General features: G+C 38.3%; 1 protein-coding gene across 1 annotated transcript in view; it reads left to right on the top strand.

Annotated features, from left to right (window-relative positions):
• The window catches only part of LOC113590662 (canalicular multispecific organic anion transporter 1-like), a 34,269-nt gene that overhangs the window by 2,332 nt on the left and 12,126 nt on the right, over positions 1-19,811 (top strand). Inside the window, 17 exon segments of the mRNA XM_035529713.1 lie at positions 3,202-3,257; positions 3,859-4,093; positions 5,648-5,829; positions 5,989-6,166; positions 7,060-7,314; positions 8,301-8,366; positions 8,763-8,900; positions 9,702-9,848; positions 12,392-12,476; positions 12,822-12,888; positions 13,692-13,818; positions 14,348-14,524; positions 16,594-16,761; positions 17,355-17,538; positions 17,986-18,133; positions 18,412-18,514; positions 19,291-19,510. Of these exon segments, the coding sequence (XP_035385606.1) occupies positions 3,202-3,257; positions 3,859-4,093; positions 5,648-5,829; positions 5,989-6,166; positions 7,060-7,314; positions 8,301-8,366; positions 8,763-8,900; positions 9,702-9,848; positions 12,392-12,476; positions 12,822-12,888; positions 13,692-13,818; positions 14,348-14,524; positions 16,594-16,761; positions 17,355-17,538; positions 17,986-18,133; positions 18,412-18,514; positions 19,291-19,510 (2,536 nt within the window).

Raw genomic sequence — 19,811 nt, 5'->3', positions numbered from 1 at the left:
ATATTAATAATAATAATTATTATTATATATATATATCTCAAAAATACATAAATTAATTATTAACAGAGGGCACCACCCTAAACTTGGGGAAATTATTATAAATTATTATCTTTTAATTATTTAAAGCTTATTAACATTATATCAGTCTCATTCCTAAATTAGTTCATATTTTGTGCATGGACCAAATACCATTGTATATACTTGCCACGATGACCAACTACATGAATAAATGCAAAGTTTATTGATTAATTAATAAAACAAATCATTGACATCATAAGACAGGTAGCATAACTTTAGTGGACTTGGCTCATGTAATGTTGGAGAGATTATGAGGGAACACATGCAGTGCCGGTGCCTTGGATGTGATGATGAACAGAATTAACTGAGGATGCCATTATGAACAGGACTGATCGAATAGAATAAATGAATAATAGGTTTAATAACAGAAATAGACCAAACACAAAACAGAACAAAGAACAGACAGGCTAACATAAGAATAACAGGCTAACAAGGTGAGTGCAGGAACTAGGCAAAAGGGACGTAAACACTTAGGACAGACCAAAGTTGAATAACGATGAGGAATTAAATTAGGACTAGTGGGGAATACACAGAACTGGGCTACGTAAGATTGACCAACAAAAACCAAGAAAAAAAACCCCACGGGTAATCAGAACTAAAAAGGAAAAACAGACAACACTTACATACATGAAAAAGGGGAAGAGAAACCTAAACCAAAGCGAAACGATCGACAAATAAGCCCAGGGAAATCAATGTAGACGAAAAGACAAAGAAAGTACAACAGATGAGAGAACAGAATAAAACTAGTGAACATGAACAGGGAAAGCAACATAGACAGAGAGGAGAACTTACATGCAGAGCGGGGAGAAAGTACATAGGAACGAGAAGCAAGATCTAGTGGGATCTACCAAAACAAAGACCGACAAACAAGAGATGCAGGAACTGGAAAACACAGAACTGGAAAACACAGAAGGTTGCCAGTGAAATGGGGAATGCTCCAGTCTGTGGGCGTGACAGCTCAGGTCTACAGAATCACTAACAATGGATAAAAGAAGGAGAGAAGAAAAAGAGAAAGAACAAATGAAAGGAGAATTGTAATTAAAAGCCAATTGAGTAAACCATAGGACCAATGCCTACACACACATCTTAGCTGACCCTACTACAGCCAACTAGAGTCAATTAGCTAGAATTGAATAAACATGCCTGAGAGGGAGGAACACATATTCAGGGAATTCTAATGAGAAATTAGACCTGCAGTTACTATCTGAGCTAACAAGGGGTGAAATATAAATCTGTACAGAATTAAAGTATGGGTCATGACTGACACCCAGAGTTTGGCATGTGAATGAAGTAGAAGATCTTATATTTCAGGGTCATTAAAGGAACAAGTGATTAGTCTGCTCACATGAGAGGGTAGGAAGATTCAGTGTGACCAAGTTCTTGACAAATCATGCATACTTTGCCACACGTAATCTCAAATTTTCCTCTGCACTGTCAGTGACACTAATTCATTGCCCAAGTTGTTCCAAGATGGTGAAACTGGCTGCTTAAGTTAATTTGGACTTCCCTGAACTTCTCCAAACTCCCTGAGGTTCGGGAAAGGTGTAATGAGAAGCACACAGGTGAATAGCTGTCTGAGAGTCCCCTGATTTAGACTACTTTAAACTGAGGTTTGCAGTTGGCTAAATTAAAAAAATAATTATTGTTAGCCAAACAGAACTAATCCCAATCGACAAAAAGAAGATGACTTTAAGTTGACAAAGTTCTAAAGAGCAAATTAAACAAGTTTAGACAAAATAACAAACTGGTTATAAGACAAACATATAAAACAAGACCCTATTCTAAGTATTCTTCTCGTGAAAGATTCCAGACTTGAAATTACTTCTTGTAGAGTTCGAACTGACTGTCCTTAGCTGAAGTACATCTCGGGGGAGGCACAAAAAGTCATGGCTCAACAGGTCTGTTCATGCATATTCATAGTTTCTTTGTCTCGTTCTTGATTAAGTCAGGCAGTTACCTCAAATTAGATTACAAGTCAAATGAATTCAATATAGTACATAAAAAGGAAAGAAAGAGGGAAATAAAACAGCTGAAACACAAGCGCGTATTGCGGTATTGATAACTGCGGATAGGTGATAATTGTATTTTAAGCCATAATAGGTGGGAACATTTCCATCACACTAAATTCGCCAGAGCATTTAGTCCGCGTATTTCTAAATGAAAAGAAAAAGTTCTTATAAACAATATAAAGCACCCACCTATATATAGGAAAATTAAACATAAGAGATACACTACTTAGAGATAGAAAATATGATTATTATACAGATGTTATAACTGTCCTAATATTAATAGTTCAAATAGTCTTCCTCTGTCTATCATACTTGAGATGAGGATGTAATCATTTAGTAATAGCAAGAATAAAGGTTAATATGCAAATACTACAATGATAAGGTTAAGAAATAGGTATAAACGTTTCATGAATAACTCACATATCAAGACATAGGGAAAGTTAACAAAAATGTATAGGGCAGGAGTCTCATAACAGTTAAGCAGTAATGAGGCTAGTTAGAGTTTGCTCAGAATTAAGTATACTTTGGAATGTTATATGTTTCACAATCTCCAGTGGTGAGCCATACATGGTTTATTAATCCAGGTTGAGGAACCTGTTAGTGTCACTGTGGCATGCTGTGGATTCATAGTCCACACAATCAAATTTTCTGTCAGATTCATTAATAAAGAACATATTCCTTATTTGAGTTTGGTCCTGTTGAGATTCTCGCAAGAGGACGCTTAGTATGGGAAAGGTTAAAATCCAGTAGTCCTTCAGGAATATTGACCTTTAATACATCTTGAAGATCTAGGTATTCTCGGGTGTACATTTATCCTTAAGTTCCAAGAGGGGTGTTTTGCAGTCTTTGAGTTCATTAGGCCAGATCTGGAGGGTGGTAAAGCTGGGCCACGTGTCCTTGCAGAGGTAAGAAATCTTCCTTACAGATGAGCTTTGAAGACCTGTTAAGAGGGTTGAGGTGCCAACATGGCAGAGCCAAAGAGTCCATGTTTTGATAACTGAGGTCATCCAGATCGGGTGTTGTGGGTGAGAGGTGAGAGTGCACTCACATGGGGAGAGTTTTTTCTTTATTTTTTCTCCTTTTGAAACTCTCATTTTTGTTCTCACACCTGCAGAACCCAGAGGCAGGTGCTGCGTATCTCAGCAGAATTACATTTAACTGGTTTAACTGGTAGGTTTTTGTTGTATTTTCTCTTCTTTATTTATAGTATGAAATCTCTTTTTTCTATACACTGCATAACCATCTCATACCATGTTAAGCCACCACAGATGATCTTGGGACACCACTGCCTGTTGGTTTTTCACAAACACTTTGTTTAATCACATGGGGAAAACATGTTTTGAAGGAAACAAAACAAAACAAATGCAGCCTGGTGGGCAAAGAATTGATCATTAACATTATGGGGTCCTACAAGAATCTTACTGCTTGTTTGGCTAACTAAACATGTGTTTACCATGAATAAATGAATAAATGAGATTTCAAATGAAAAATGCCCTATTATCAATAAGCCATATTCTTCTCATTAAAGTGTATACAAGTGCTAATGGGCAACTCTACCTAATTTTGCCCTCTCTATCCATTTTCAGAGTTCAGTCCACATAAATGTAGACTATGGTCGTCAGCATCTCTTGCCCAATACAGTGGTGATGTGATAATTTAGTACAACCCCCCCCCCCCCCTTTTTTTTTCCTCCTCCCCCAAATTTGTTGGCCTATAGCCTGCAATATTGCTTATGTCACATACCATGTTATGCTCAATCTGTTCCCTAAAGGATGGTCATCAATGGTTACAAGAGGCCCCTGGTGCAGGAAGACATGTGGGAGTTGAATGAAAAAGAGGCCACCAGCTACATCAGCCAGGAGTTTGAGAAAATCATGAATCATGAGCTGAGAAAAGCTTGCAGTAGACTGGAGAAACAGCAGAAGAAGAAGAACAATTCCAGACTGAAGTCTGATCCTGACCAGAATGGCATGACAAAGGGAATCAGTCAAGATGTCCTTGTCATGGTGAGGGAACTACATCATATTCTTTTGGGAATAACAACAATATGAAAATAAGAGCTGTCTTGTGGTGTTCTTCCTTGAAATCTCTCAAGGAAGTCCAAGTCCAGGCTCATTTCTTATAAAATCTATTATTTCTTATAAAAAGTCCAAGTCCTGTCTAGGTCTTATAAAAAATGCCTATTTCTCATTGAATTTTCCTTAAAGGGTATTTCCAGGCAAAAATATTTATGAGCTGTAAAATGAATGGTTCAGCTCATCATAAATACTGTGAGAGAAATGGTTATTATACCTTATACTGAAACTTGGGTAACACTTTACTGAAGGGCATTGTTTACAAGGCTACATAACACCTACATAAGACTTTCACAACAACTGATTTAAACATACATAAACATTTATAAATGTTTATTTCAACAAGTGTAAGCTTCTTTTGTCAAAGTGACATAGTGATGTCTACTGGCAAATGTTTCGTGACTTTAGCATTACATTTTGGGGTGAATTGACATAACACGTTATGACAATTGACTTTGCAGCTTAGTGGATTTTTCTTTTTTTGGCATATCAGGGAGACATAATGCAGATAATAGGACTGACTTAAAGGCTAAAGACTTTACTGTCATTACTGTTTATAAGATTTTTATGAATCTTTATGCAAAGCCGTGGTACTATAATGACAGTGTTGTCTATACTTTCTCTAGCTAGCCCTTAAGTGAGTAGACTGAGCTATAAAAGTCATATATTCAGACAATTAAATCTAAAATACATAGCATAGCATTAATGATACATGGTAAAAGTGATTAATATTCTTAAACAGTTTCATTAATATCACTGGGAAAATAACCTCTACCAGGTTGCCAATGATGAAGGTTATAATACTTAAATAGGTTGTCTTGCTCATGCATAGAAAAATGTGTAGTAGTGTACTGCATGATGTTTACACCATATCTTGAGAATTAAAGACATGGAATGAGGAAAAAACACAAAAAGAAACTACTATGTTAAGCATTTAATGGTAAAATTTACCAGCTAGTTTAGGTTAATTAACTAAGCTAATTTAAACAGGAATCATAGTCAGTTTGTCAATGCAGTGAGTTGGCTAGTTAGTTAGCTAATAATTCAAATGTCATTTTTAATTTACTCTGAATAGTGAACTTATGTCAGCTGGCTAGCTAGCTGGCTAACTAAAATCAGAAGTGAACTGGCTAGCTAAGCAACTTCCAGATAAGTGTTCTTGACCATGGATAAAATCCACAATATTTTATTCATTGACATGTGCATGCTCAGTAAATTTGACATACCCCTGCTTTTGTCAGCAAATATTGTTTTTTTGTTTGTTTGTTTTTGTTTTTTTTACCTTACTTAACTTGAAAGGGGTGACTGAGGACAAATGTCCTCCTTCAACACATTTAATATTTTAAGTTAATTGATATTTTTTTTTATTGTGATAGGTAGGTAGTTTGGTTCAGAACCACCTATTCTGTGAGGTGGTGTGATGCTACTTTATGTGGAGAGTTTCTGCTTTACTCATCTGAACTATCCTCATATTTCCACAATTAGGAGGAGATAGGAGACAAGCACAAAAACAAGAATAAAAAAGAGAAAAAGAAGGATGACTCTAACTATCCCAAGTCCTGGCTTGTGCCTGCTGTCATAAAAACATTTAAATGGGTACTTATAGAGTCTGCTGTTTTCAAACTGATCCAAGATCTTCTTTCCTTTGTGAACCCGCAGCTCCTCAAGTGAGTTTTTGTTTGTTTAGTTGTTTGTTTTACTGTATTCTAAAACCTGAATTTCTATTCAACTACAGATATGGTTCTATTCAATCATTTCTCCTTAGAACATGTTCATTTTTGAAGATCCACTAATTTCCCCCTGATATGTGATTTGGTTTGTCCCAGGGTCATGATATCCTTCACTCAGGACAAATCCATTTATGACTGGCAGGGGTACCTCTATGCAGTGCTGCTCCTAGTTGTGGCAGTTCTACAGTCTCTGTTCCTCCAACAGTATTTCCAGCGATGTTTTGTGCTGGGTATGAAAGTACGCACTGGTATAATGGCAGCAGTTTATAAGAAGGTACATTTATCCTTTCTGTTTTTCTGAGCCTATAAGCTCTCTTAGTGTGATTTACTAAATATTCTGTCCATAATTATCAGCAAAACTATAATCTGTTTGGTACTGAATTATGAACACCTGTTCAAATTAATTGAAATTCAATGAAAGTTAAATGTTGAATGTATTGCAATATTTTATTTTCTGGCTTTTTGCTGTGTAGAGGGTTCTACATGGCACCACCAATTGCTCAATTTATATTCTGCTTTCTTAATTTAAAATTCTAGTTCTCTATCCTGAGAGTGTGACTTTTTCAACAGTCAAATTAACCTGTTCAACTTTTTAACTGACCCAGCTGTCATAAATTTGTAGATCAGTTACTGGCAAGTTGCTTTGTCATGTTACTTTGTCATGTTGTACTGGGAAGTTGCTCTGTCATGTTTACATTTACATTTATGGCATTTAGCAAATGCTCTTCAGAGTGACTTACAAACATGTTTTAGTTGTCTACTCAGAAGAGTATCCTTGGCAAGACAAATAGACAAATAGAGTCCAAAATACACTTAACCAAGAATCTGCCAGAAACAAGTGTCAATGCTGAAACATAGATTGATAATACAATACAGTGCTATAGAATACAAGTCAACTTGACTGCTATAACTAAGCAAGTTAGGTCCTATAATATATTTTTACAAATGCATAATTAGATTAAATTAAAGATCTTTTTAAAGATATGAGTCTTCAGTTACTGTTTGAAGACAGTGAGGGACCAATGGAAGTTTTTTCCACCATCTGGATGCTAGGACAGAGAATAGTCTTGATGCTTGTCTTCCATGAATTTTAAATCTTGTGCTGTCATGTTGTGCTGGGAAGTTGCTCTATCATGTGCTGTCATTTTGTGCTGTTGTCTCCTTCAGGCTTTGGTTGTGTCTAATGATGCTCGGAAAGAATCCACTGTAGGAGAGACAGTGAATCTGATATCAGCTGATGCTCAGCGCTTCAACGATGTCACAAACTACATCCACCTTTTATGGTCATGCCCACTACAGATTATTATATCCATAGTTTTCCTGTGGGTTGAACTGGGCCCTGCTGTCCTGGCCGGATTGCTGGTCATGATATTCATGGTTCCCATTAATGGATTGCTGGCAAGCAAGTCCAAAGCCCTCCAGGTACATCACTTTGCTTTTGTGAATTGTCATTGTAATGTTTAGTAATGTTTCATTTCATTTAATTTCATTTCATACATTTGTGTCTTTATTTTCATTTTCATGTTGCATCTGCTCCCCATCATACAGTGCAAGCCATATGTCATTGGAAAATGACAGATTTAATTATTTTGTATTTGTATTGTGGCACATAGGATTAGAAATGAAGCAATGATTGAAAGCACAGAATGTCAGTGTAAAGGAACCATATAAGAAGCCCAGGCCTTTTAGTTTCCTTGTTTCAGGAGACCAAAAGTAATTTTCAATCATCTCAGTTGTTTCTTGGGCATCTTTGTGTCATTGCACAAGAGAGGTTCGAGTTGATTCTAACTGTGCACCTGGAATTTGGAGTTGTTGTTTCACAACATGAGAAAAGCAGTGCCAATGCAAGTAAAGCAGGCCATCAAGAAGCTGCAAAGATAGAATAAACAAGTGATGAAGCAAGATGGAAATGGCCTCGAGCCATAAAACTAAATATTAGCCTCAAGAACTGAAAGGACATGTTTCAATTGACCAAAATGTGCATAAATGACTTTTCTGAAGCAAAGTCTCAAGGTTAGTCTGGATAAGGAGTAGTCTCTCCTTGAACGATGACAAGATTAAAGTACGGGAAACAAAAAAGGAACTGCTCATTATCCAGAGCTTACCACCTCATTTGTGGAGGTGGCATGTATGTATGTAGAATGTATGTAGCTCAACATTTTTGAACTATTGTTTTATTGCTGGATGAATTCCGATGCTTCATTTTACACCAGGAAAATGCCCTAGAATATGCTAGTAAAACAAATATGGTTAGTTTACTGGTGTGAACCCCAGTCATCCAGTTGTGTCACTGTCACCTTCCTACAAACAGTACTGAAGGTTTACTGCTAGACAGACATGTACTATAGTTGGTATAATCTTTGTTTGTTTGTTATCTACCATGGAATTTATTTTTATCCTTCTTCTAGATAAACCACATGAAGTTGAAAGACAAGCGCATGAAAATCATGACTGAAATCTTGAATGGTATCAAGGTGAGCCACCTCAAACCTCTTTCCATAAGCAAGTCACATCACTCCATTAGAGGCAAAAAAACCACATCCCTTTCATTTGACCAATTCAGATGTGAAACCCATTGTGCTACATTGTTTACATGCCTTATGTTCTGCCTGTCAGATTATGAGTAGGCCTATTTCAACATACAAACTGAAGGTCAAGGGCTACAGTGACATCACACAAAGTGTTTTATTGACCTGTTTTCTCTGCTTGAAATGTCATATGAGTAAACCGAGCCACATGCAACTGTGTTGTTGTACAGAATTATATTGTACAGAAGAATTTGGGCCCTTTGTTCTCCAGACATCTATTTTTGGATCTTTCTTTTTATGCCTCCTCCCGTGCACACTCTGCCGTATCCTACCTAATTGCAGATTCTGAAGCTCTACGCCTGGGAGTCATCTTTTGAGGCTCAGCTTCAGGGTATCAGAGAAAAGGAGCTAAAGGTGATGAGGAATTTAGCTTACCTGTCGTCCTGCTCCACCTTCATCTTTGCCTGTGCTCCAGCTTTGGTGGGTGCCTGTTTTCCAGAGCATTTAACCACTCTGTTACGTTTGCTTGTCCACTTGTTTCTTTGTTTTTATTCTTTACAGCCACTCATGACATGGCAGGAAAAAAAAGAGAGATATAATAGGTACAGAAAAATTAATGGGGTGTTGATAGTCCACAACCAGACATTATTGTCAGCCCAGCAGTGGTGAGACTGACATGGTTGTGCACCAGGCATAGCAGAACTTCTGGAGTTTTATAAAGGTGTCATTGTTACTGCTGGGTGTTCTGCCATGCACAATATCCAGCCAACAATGGCCCTATGGTTAGAAGCAGATAGTTAATGAACAGTTGAAGGATGGGTGTGACTATGAATGTCATTCCATAGTCCCAGATTATTTATATCTACTACATGTTAACACATAAAGTAATAATTAATTTATAGTGTAATAGTGCCATAGGTGGACATACTAGGACCGAGGATATCAACCAACTGATTATCATTGAGTTTAATGCATTTTTCTGCCTGGAAACTGGATTGGAGCTATAAGATTCTTTGAGGATATAGCATCCATGACATTAAGCTATTATCTGGTTTAGTAGGTGTGTTTGTAAAAACATATTTATCATCAAAGGGAGTACACAGCAAATTTGAAATTGATTATATCCTCAAGGGTTTCTACTTTTTAGCTGTTGTAAAACACATTTAATAATAGGCCCACAGTGAACATAATTATGTAATAACGCAGAAGTGCTTTATGATGTTTAGGGCTGTCCTATATAAACTGTACTTATTATGAAAGACAAAATATTATTTCCTCTAGGTCTCCTTGGCTACCTTCGCTGTGTTTGTGTCTGTCAGTCCAGACAATGTCTTAGATGCAGAAAAAGCTTTCACATCCATCTCTCTCTTCAACATCCTGCGTTTTCCACTCGCCATGCTCCCAATGTTAATCTCTTCTCTGGTTCAGGTATTTAAAACACACACACACACACACACACACACACACACACACACACACACACACACACACACACAAGCATACACGTTTCCTGCAATGAGCGCTCAAGCTCATCCGAGGATATTTGAGGCAAGGCAGTAGTATTACTCTGAGGACAGCCACACCAGACCATATTCATGAAGGACTGAAAAGTGATTCATGATCTGAAGCAGATGTTAGGTTAGCAAAACACAAACATGTACAGAGCATTCAGGTCTGAGTTTTGAAACCACTAATATAAGGGTTTTTAGATGTTTCGTATTTTTTGAGAATCCCTCATATGAAGCTGAAAAACATTATCATATCATTTTTTTGAAGCATGCAGGACAGTTTTTTTTTTTAATAAATTCATTCTAATTATAATGCGAAACTCCTTAAATCCTGCAGAATCTGAAATTATGAAATTAAGGGATACAGTTAAGATAAACAGTAAACAGATTAATGAATATTAGTATTTGGCTAAATAATCAGATTTGAGTAAATACTTAGTGCTTGGAACGCTATTTTTGTTAGGATTTTTCTTATTATTATTCTTTTTCTCCCTTAAAACAAATCATGCACACCAAACCGTAAGTCCTACAGACATGAAACTTGGTCAATAGGTAGTCGTCCCTCCCGCTACTTAGTCGCAAGCCAGATTGGACTATACAGGTTGCGCTACATTGCACTCAAACGCATTCCAGTCCATTAAATCCTACACTGTATGTCATACAGACAAGATTCTTTTTTTCCAGTTTTTACTAGTCTTCCAGTCTATAAAAAAGCCTCAAGAACCCATAAGATCCACCCATTTAGATTTTGAGATAATTTGCATAATATTCACAATCACAAACATTTTTGAGCGCTAGTCCTAGGATTTTCACTGAACATACACAAATCTGGTATTGAGATATTCACAAGAGTCTGTAGTTCTATAATTATCAAGAAAATCTGGAGATTTCTAATTGGTGTAGTTTCCACATGCCAATCAATTCAAATTGACAGGATAATGGATATTCAAACGTGACCACTCATTAGAATAGTTACAGTTGTGGCCAAAAGTTTTGAGACTGGCACAAATTTTGGTTTTCACAAAGTTTACTTGCCTCAGTTTTTTTTTAGATCCTTTTGTCAGATGTTTATATATATATGTTTATATACAATTATAAGTATTTAATGTTTTTTAACTTATTATTGACAAATACATCCAGTTTAAGCAAATAAAAAGAAGGGTCAACACTGTAAATATTAATTAAGACTTATCCAGCATGCCAAGGCAAATTGCAGATCAGCTTCTGGGCAAAATGTTGATTAATTGCAACCCATTCTTGTCTAATCAGTACTTGGAGATGAAAAAAAAAAATCCCTCTTTGAGGATTGACCACAGGTTCTCAATGGGATTGAGATGTTCAAAAGAAAGATTTGAGTCTTGATTTTTCTCACAGAAGTTCTGTGCGGGGGATGGAGATCCCCTTTTTGTAGGTCTTCCCCAGTTTCACTCCTTGTACCAGACTGAGAAGGGTGTTGAACTTTCCAGGTGATTATGGCATGTCTGGTTCAGGCATATTCAATAGCCTTTGTTTTCATGATGGGGTGGGGGTGGGGGGGGGGGGGGGGGTTAAGAATTGCTGTAGGGCATACAGGAATAGAGAAATACATAATACAAGATCCACCAAAGATCAATTAAACAAAGAAAATCATACCTTTTCTACCAATTTCAACCTCCTGGTCTTAGAATGAAGTTTGTAAAACAAACCCTAGGATTGGTGGAGTAATTGGATAATCAACTTAATTACTTTCCTATTATCTAGAAGTTACAAACTACTGATTCTAGAAAACACAACTAGGAGTGGTTAACAATTTGTTTACAACAAACATGAGGTAAGCAACATACAAATGAAGTGATTTGAATGAATAATGCAAATTATTAAGGAATAATGCAAATTAGGTAAGGAACAGAATAATAAAACAATAAACAAATCAAATAATAGGAGCAAACGTCATAATTTGGAGATCAGATTAAAATAATCACATAATACAGGCTAATTACCATTTGACATCATAGTGGGTTAATTGGCAAGTTGTTACTTTGTAAATCTGTGGGAAAGATATATGTGAACATATCTCTTTGGGATGAGAAAAGTAGGTTGTCCTTGTAAGGATTTGAGTTTGATGGAATTTATGGTCACAGTTCCTTGAATTGTAAACTGGCTAGTAAGTGCTTCCCACATTCCAATCTGTGGGTTTTATTATGCCTAAGAAGAGGGGGAAGGATCAGAAAGCCTGGCTAGTGTGGCAAGCTATCAACTAGGCCATTTATGGCTTTGTTGCTCAGCATCATGGCGCCAGAGGGGTCCGGGGTCCTGTCTGTGGCCGAGAGGTGAAAGAAAACCCACCCTGACCAGGTCAAAGTTTCATCAGAGGAATAATATATAGTCTATCTTCACTACACATGGATATTTCAGTTACATGTTTCATTACATATTTCATATATTTTATGTCAAGTACTTTTGCTTGCTCTTCTGTTTGTATAGACAGTTGTATCTAAAAAGAGATTGGAGAAGTTTCTTGGTGGAGAAGACCTTGACACAATGACAGTGCAACATGATGACAGCTACAGTAAGTCCAGAATTTGCCGCACTAAATTCAGATAAACATTCAAAACAAGTTTCACCACTTACTTTTTTTCATGGAACTAATTCCTAGACATTTCAAGTTATTAGAAAACATTCACCCATACACTTTTCATCTTAACAAATCTATTTTGGATTTGAGCTAGAAATGCAAAATCTTCTTAAAGTCGATGCTTGTTGAGATTCTGTGTAGGTTTGTTCATCTAAGCATGTAACAGTCGAAATAGAATAGAGAAGTCCTACATAGACAATGAAACATACTTTAGATGTGGGCTTAAAGTTGACCACTTATAAATGAAAATTCTTTTGGTGTTTCCTTCTCAATGATGAGGCACTGCAGTAAGTGTGCGCAATGGTACTTTCACATGGGGCAGCGACACTGAGCCAGCTCTGAAAAAGTGAGTTTCCTTGATTCTACCTGTCACTGAGCATGCTGAAAATGTGAGCATGGGCCAACTGTCATACCTGCTTACTTCCTATGACTTACACTGTCTGTAGCTAGTTGATATTTGGATGATACAGATTTTGGGACTTTGGAATGATAAAGGATGAATGCGGAACTGAAATTAATTTATCCTGCCAGGTACACTTGTTGCAAAGGTCTGTAGAACTATTCCAATGTCCATTTATCTGGCTTTCAACACTGCTAATGAAAGTGTTAAATTTGAAGCCAAGCAGATTGATTCATGTCTCTTATAGCACTTACTAAGCCTCAGGATGTGCAAAGTTGTTTTCCACTGCACCTATGTATTTAAATAATCTAGTTCCCTTTCCATGTGCCATTAGATGGTATGATTGCCTGCTAAGAGCTTTGTAGCTTCCTGGTTTTTAATGTTTACCTGGTGTCCTTCAATTAGAGGGCTTCATCCCTCCTATGCTGTTAATGTTTATGGAACATTCATTCACATATAACAACAGAAAAAGCCTATTAGGAAATATGCGGGGTAGAACCCCTTGTAGTCACAAGGTTGATTTGTGAATACTGTATAATTAATAAGAGAATATTTGATTATTAACTGGTCAACATTTGATTGGTGTTAGCCTAACTGCAATCCAATGACTGTGTTTGTGTGTACATATGAGTTCAGGTATGTGTGTATATATATTAGTGTGCACCACAAGGGAGTGTATTAGCTACCCGGTTTGGCTTATTAGCTTTTGCGTTTGTGTTCTAAAAGGTTCTCTGTGTGTTTTCCTTCAGTGTGACACTGGATATTAATCCGGGTCATCTGGTGGCAGTGGTGGGAGCAGTAGGTTCAGGCAAGTCCTCGCTCATCTCTGCTCTGCTGGGAGAAATGCACAGCCTTTCTGGGTCCATAAATGTCAAGGTAATAAGAGTGATAAAGGATGGCTGTAGAATGGTGTAGTCCATAGACAGCATATCTTCTGCACCATGATTGGTTGCCCCAGTGGTCCTCATTAATTCCTTTGCATTTATCCAGCTTTAACACAAGTGATTTTGCTCCTGAAAGGGGTGATAGCTGATAAAGGTACACACACACACACACACACACAAATTGGAGTTTATGGGGCACCCAGAACAGTGACCAAAATCTACTGGTTTAGATCTATACAGGCACAGCACTTACTTTCAGTGTGAAATAGTGTCATCAAGAGGGATTGTGTGTATTATTAACTATATACATTTGCAGGCATGAAAGTACATGTATTTACTCTATAAAAGTTATTTTAGTCCATTGAGCTTTTTTTATTTGGAAATCCAATTTTCAGAACATAAACCAGTTTGCAGTAAATTTGTCCACCTGGTGATCTAGTCATAGTGGATAATGTTATTCTTCCCTTCTCTATCTTGTCCTGTCCTATCCTGTACTGTACTGTCCTGTCTTGTCCTGTCAGGGATCTGTGGCATATGTGCCTCAGCAGGCTTGGATTCAGAATGCTACTCTAAAGGACAATATACTGTTTGGCTCTGAGCTGAATGAGCAGAAGCTCCAGAGGGTGGTGGAGGCCTGTGCTCTGGAGCCTGACCTGGAGCTGCTTCCCGGGGGAGTCCAAACTGAGATCGGGGAGAAAGTAAGTACCACTGCTTGGGGACAGTGGTAGCTGAGTGGTTAAGGTGCTCAACTTGTAATTGGAGGGTTACCACTTCAAGCGCCACAACTTCCAATTTGCCACTGTGTTAGTGGCAGTTGCTCTAGTTGTATTCAGTCATAATTGAAAGTCACTTTGGATAAAAGTGTCAGACAAATGCTGTAAGTGTAAGTTACAATTTCTGGATTGAGGTATGAGTGCCAACCAGGGTCTAGAGGTATGCTGATCTATCTGTATATGGCCTACTTTGAAACATGTAATAATCAACGGTGTTTTATAAGTACCATCAGTTAAAATCAAAACAGGATATTTAAAACACAACTTAAACAGATGACCAGTTACACAACTACTATATAACTGCATATAGCAGTATACATTATATTTTCACCCTTTTTGCATACCATTTCTGAGGTAGTAAAATAGCATTATTCTACAGTGTTCTAAATCTTTTGTAGATACAGTGGTGCTTCAACATTTGTGAACCCTTTAGAAGTTTCTATATTTCTGCATAAATTTGACCTAACACTACATCAGATTGTCACGCAATTCCTATAAGTACATAAAGAGAACCAAATCAAACAAATAAGTCAAAAATATTAGACTCTGTCATTTATTTACTGAGTAAAATATTAATCCAATGTTACATATTTGTAAGTGGCAAAAGTATCGCCAAGGCAGACATGGCAGTGCAAGAAACACATAGTTCCTCAGGTAGTTCCACCTGCTCTGTGTATGGGTCTGCTTGGAGAGCATCATTTATGTGCTTGATGAATGTCTCTGCCTGTTCTGGCTCTTGTGTTTTGCTGGCACTGATGTAGGGCTTGCCTGGTGGTTTGAAGCAGTGCACCTTCTTTGTCTGGAGTCTGATCTTGCCAGTATTTTGACCTTGAGTGTCTTCAGGATACTTTGTGCTGCAGTTTGGTTCGGAAAAGGTTTTGGTAACACAGATCACTAAATCTGCACAGCTTGAGAACTCTCTGTCCATTTCATTCATGCTTCTAGTCCAAAACTGGTCTAGGCTGTTGTGCCAAGAGTCATGGTCCACACCTACTTCTGCCGAGCAGTAGCTGTTCGGTGCTGGTTCTCCCCTGATTATTTGATTCATAGAAATCATCATTGCCTCTTGTGAAGAATACAGTGTTGGAGCATTCACACTTATAAGACTGATAGGTCCATCAGTCATTTGGAGTCTTGAAAGGAAACTCTCCATCCCTTTTTCCACATGCTCTATCATCAGTAACAAGTTCAGCTGTTGTGCTAAGAGTTGGCATAGCTGACATTTTTTGTTGGCTGGTGCAACAATTACAGTTCACCAGTCAAGCTGTTAAGCCCTGAACTACAAGCAACTGTGTAAGCAAACCGTGGAAGGAAAGCGCCTAAATGTCTGGGGGCTGCCCAGCTTTGACAGGCAGTAGCTGTACAATGGGGCACAACAGCCTCTCCCACAGTCAGAAGCAACCCCTTACGCCTGGCTCTATACTAATCAAGCCTGGCTTCACAGTGGTAGACTGTTGCTTCCCATATTGTGTAGTCAAGGTGAAACAACACTGGAGTGTACTCTCCATGATGCAAGCATGGGCAGGTTGATCCCCCCTCTCCACACCACTGATGAGATCCAAAGGCAAGAACTGATTCTATTTTACAATAGGGGCATCGCAGGAGCTGCCAGAAAGGTGTTGGAGTGCAACAGCAGACCGCCTTAAGAGCTCCAACTCATTTTTCCTTAGGTTTTACTCTCTAAATGGGAGGATATGGCAGCAAGGCAGCAGATGTTGGAAATTTAAGTATCCTTCAGATTTAGCAGGCTAACAAGCCCCATCTGCCCAAAGCAGATGGCAGTAATCCACCACCATCCCTCCTCCTGTCAGGTAAAACATGAGAAGGCCAGGATTTAGACTTAGTTGTCAAAGGCTATTTGAGTCACGTACATATGAAAGTAGGATAGTAGGAGCTTATCCTTACTACCAGCCTATTGAAAGGTGTCTTGAAAGAGCATATCTTAGATTAGGCTGTAGACAGGAGCTGGCCAGTCACCTATTCTTTTGCCACAGGGCATCAACCTAAGCGGAGGTCAGAAGCAGAGGGTGAGTCTGGCTCGAGCCGTCTATAGTTCGGCAGACGTGTACCTGTTGGATGACCCGTTGTCTGCTGTGGACTCCCACGTGGGCAAACATCTGTTCGAGAGAGTGATTGGACCTGAGGGCCTGCTTAAGGATAAAGTTAGTGGCTTCCAGATTCTAAATGTTCTTACATTTTTAATTTTCTGAATCGTTGCTTCTGTCTTTTACAGATTTTTTTTATTTAGACATGAATTTAAAAGATTTTCATGTAAGTGTGGTCAGTAAATACCAGATGAACAACTGGCTAGTACTTTTATATCATCTGAAGCTATTTTAAATATCATTTGCTGAAACTTGTTCTGAACATGTAACACAGTTGCTGGACACAGTCTTAGCATTGAGACAAATACAACTGCTAATAAATTTCATGCATCACTGAATATTAACTGGTGATCATGCAAGTGTTTGTGTATGTGTAAATATCAGGGCAACAAATAAAAGAAGAGCAAGCTACACTTTTTTGCTTTGATTTGGGACATTGTGCTTTAAGATGAAGAGTTGACAATAGCAAAGGTTAGTCATAGTTGGTAGTTATGATTGGTCATGGTATTAGACACAATGGCTAATAAACTTTGTGCAAACAAAAACAGATTCAGATGTTACTTAACTGTTAAAACTGTAAGCTGTTCGCAGTTGGGGTTTAAAATTAAACTGTACAGTCTGTTTTCTTCATTTTTTGCTTGGTTTTTCAGACCCGTATCCTGGTAACCCACGGGATCAGCTTCCTGCCTTATATGGATGAGATCATTGTAGTGGTGGATGGTATTGTATCAGAAGTTGGGTCTTACAGCAGTCTGCGGGCCAGCAAAGGCGCTTTCTCTGAGTTCTTGGACATGTATGCTAAAGAGGAAAGCAATAGGTCTGATGCTCAGAAAGGTAAGTAGGAAGTAATGTAGCATGATTTCACATCAGCATGCAGCTTATGACTTACAGGGGGGAGTAGGCACTGCCTTATTTTAGACTCATCTGCATACATATGGAACTTCATTAGATTTGTATACCCTTTACACAAAGTCAACATAAACCTTAACATTTTAGATACCATTAGATTTTAAATTACTCTATTTGTCCATGATATTGCATGCACTCAGGGAAAGCTATTGAGCAAGTTGAGTCCAAACACCATTTTAAACAGGTTGCGAATGCTTATGGATACATGTTGGCTATGGCTTGCAGTCAGTAGGAAAGATATGTCTTGCCTATGTCACTTGAAAGGGACTGATCTGGTGCAGGCCCCTTTCAAGTGATGCTATTTAGAAAATCTCCGCAGGCTTCAAGCACCAGAGTCCTGCGGTGCTTTACTGATTTTAGCATTCTTCTCAGATTCGGCTGCAGATGCTGAGCAGGTGGATGTTGTGCCAGAGAGCCAGGACCCCCAGGCTGACAGCCCTCCTGAGGACATGGTCTCAGTCACGCTCAAGCGGGAAAGCAGCTTGCGTCATAGTCAGCGTCATGCCCAGCCCAATGGGAGGTATGACTGCAGGCTACATTGTCCTAGCGCTCCACACTCAAACAGTGTCTGTGACTGACAGCCTAAAGGCCTAGGTAACTGTGCCATGATGCACAATTTGCTGTTAGGAAGATTTTAGTTCCTCAGTGAATATACAGCTGCTGTGAACAGCAAGACCCTCTGAGTGAAACATGTTTTGCACATAACCTGTGGATCACCAAGCTGCTCCACGAAGACTACATATGCATTTGCTAATTGAGTATGTTAATTGTGACAGTGCTTCCTTCCCTTTAATTAAGCATAAAAGTGAGAACAAGCAGCACTGCCAGAAGTACAATAAACTTGGAAGAGTCAAAAAAAGGCCAGCGTTTGATTGAGAAGGAGGCAATGAAGACGGGAAAGGTATGTCAAAAAATCTAAGTTTACCAAAAGAATGACTTTAAAGTACAAACAGAAGGCCAGGTGATGTAACAGTTAAAATGTAATCAAAAGATCAAAAGCTCCTCAAACAAGAGCTCCAGAAAGTCTGAGTTTTCAACTGATTTTTCTCAAATCTGTAGCCCAGCACATTAGATATGAAATGATGCAATAGCTTTGAGATTCAAGTGGTCAACTAAAGAATATTTTCAATTATGAAACTATTTGAACACATGAAGAACATTGTCCAGTATGTAGGTGCAGATGTGTCAAAGACATCTAGCAAGAGGAAAATACAACAGCATGTTGTAGCATACACGTAATTATAAGCAAATCTAAATAACAGAAAGGTCATCTTACACTTTTCTAGAATGTACTTAAAAGTTCTGGTAGTTCTGATACAATGTCAGGGACAGAGCTAGAGTATCCAAAACAACCAAAACTGTATGCAATCATTTACAGACTGTAGTGAATTCCTGAGATTTACATTTATATGACACTTTTATCCAAAGTGACTTACAGCTAGGTCTGAATACAACTTGAGCAAGTAAGGGTTAAGGGCCTCACTCAGGGGCCCAACAGTGGCAACTGGATAGTGTTGGGGCTTGACTTGACAATCTTCTGATTACAAGTTGAGTATCTTAACCACTGAGCTACCACTGCTGAGATTACTATAGCATCTCTTGACTGAGGATACAAGATCTCCATCCCCCCTTCCAACTGCTCTAACCCTGCCTAACCAGTTCCCCACCTTCCACCAGGTGAAGTTTTCTGTGTACCTGCACTACCTGAGGGCTATGGGTTGGTGGCATGCCTCCACGTTCGTCATGACGTACCTCCTCCAGAATGTGGCCTTCATTGGCCAGAACTTGTGGTTGAGTGACTGGACGAATGATTCAGAGACATATACCAATAGAACCTACCCAGCTGATATTAGAGATATGAGAATTGGTGTTTTTGGAGCTCTTGGAGTGGCGCAAGGTAAGTGCACAAAAATTAGAAAGGCTTTATGAAAAGGAAGCTTTACTTTACCTTTCCACAAAATTAATCAATGGCAAGAAGTTGAAGTTGTATTTATATGCCATTGTTCTTATTGCACTGAATGGTTCACACTTCTGTACTAAATGGGCAAAAAAGAAATGAATGGACCACTGAAAAAAAAATTCAAACAAGTGTAGGCAATTTAAGTCCAGATGGGATTTTAAGAAGAGGGGATTGCAGGACTCTATCTAACGTGGGGTAAATCATGGATTCTTAATGAGGTTGTACTGTAGTTAAACAT

The sequence above is a fragment of the Electrophorus electricus genome, chromosome 9, assembly GCF_013358815.1.
Source record: "Electrophorus electricus isolate fEleEle1 chromosome 9, fEleEle1.pri, whole genome shotgun sequence".
Lineage (NCBI taxonomy): Eukaryota > Metazoa > Chordata > Actinopteri > Gymnotiformes > Gymnotidae > Electrophorus > Electrophorus electricus.
The sequence above is the reverse complement of the archived record's forward strand: the minus strand, read 5'-3'. Positions and strand labels throughout refer to the sequence as shown.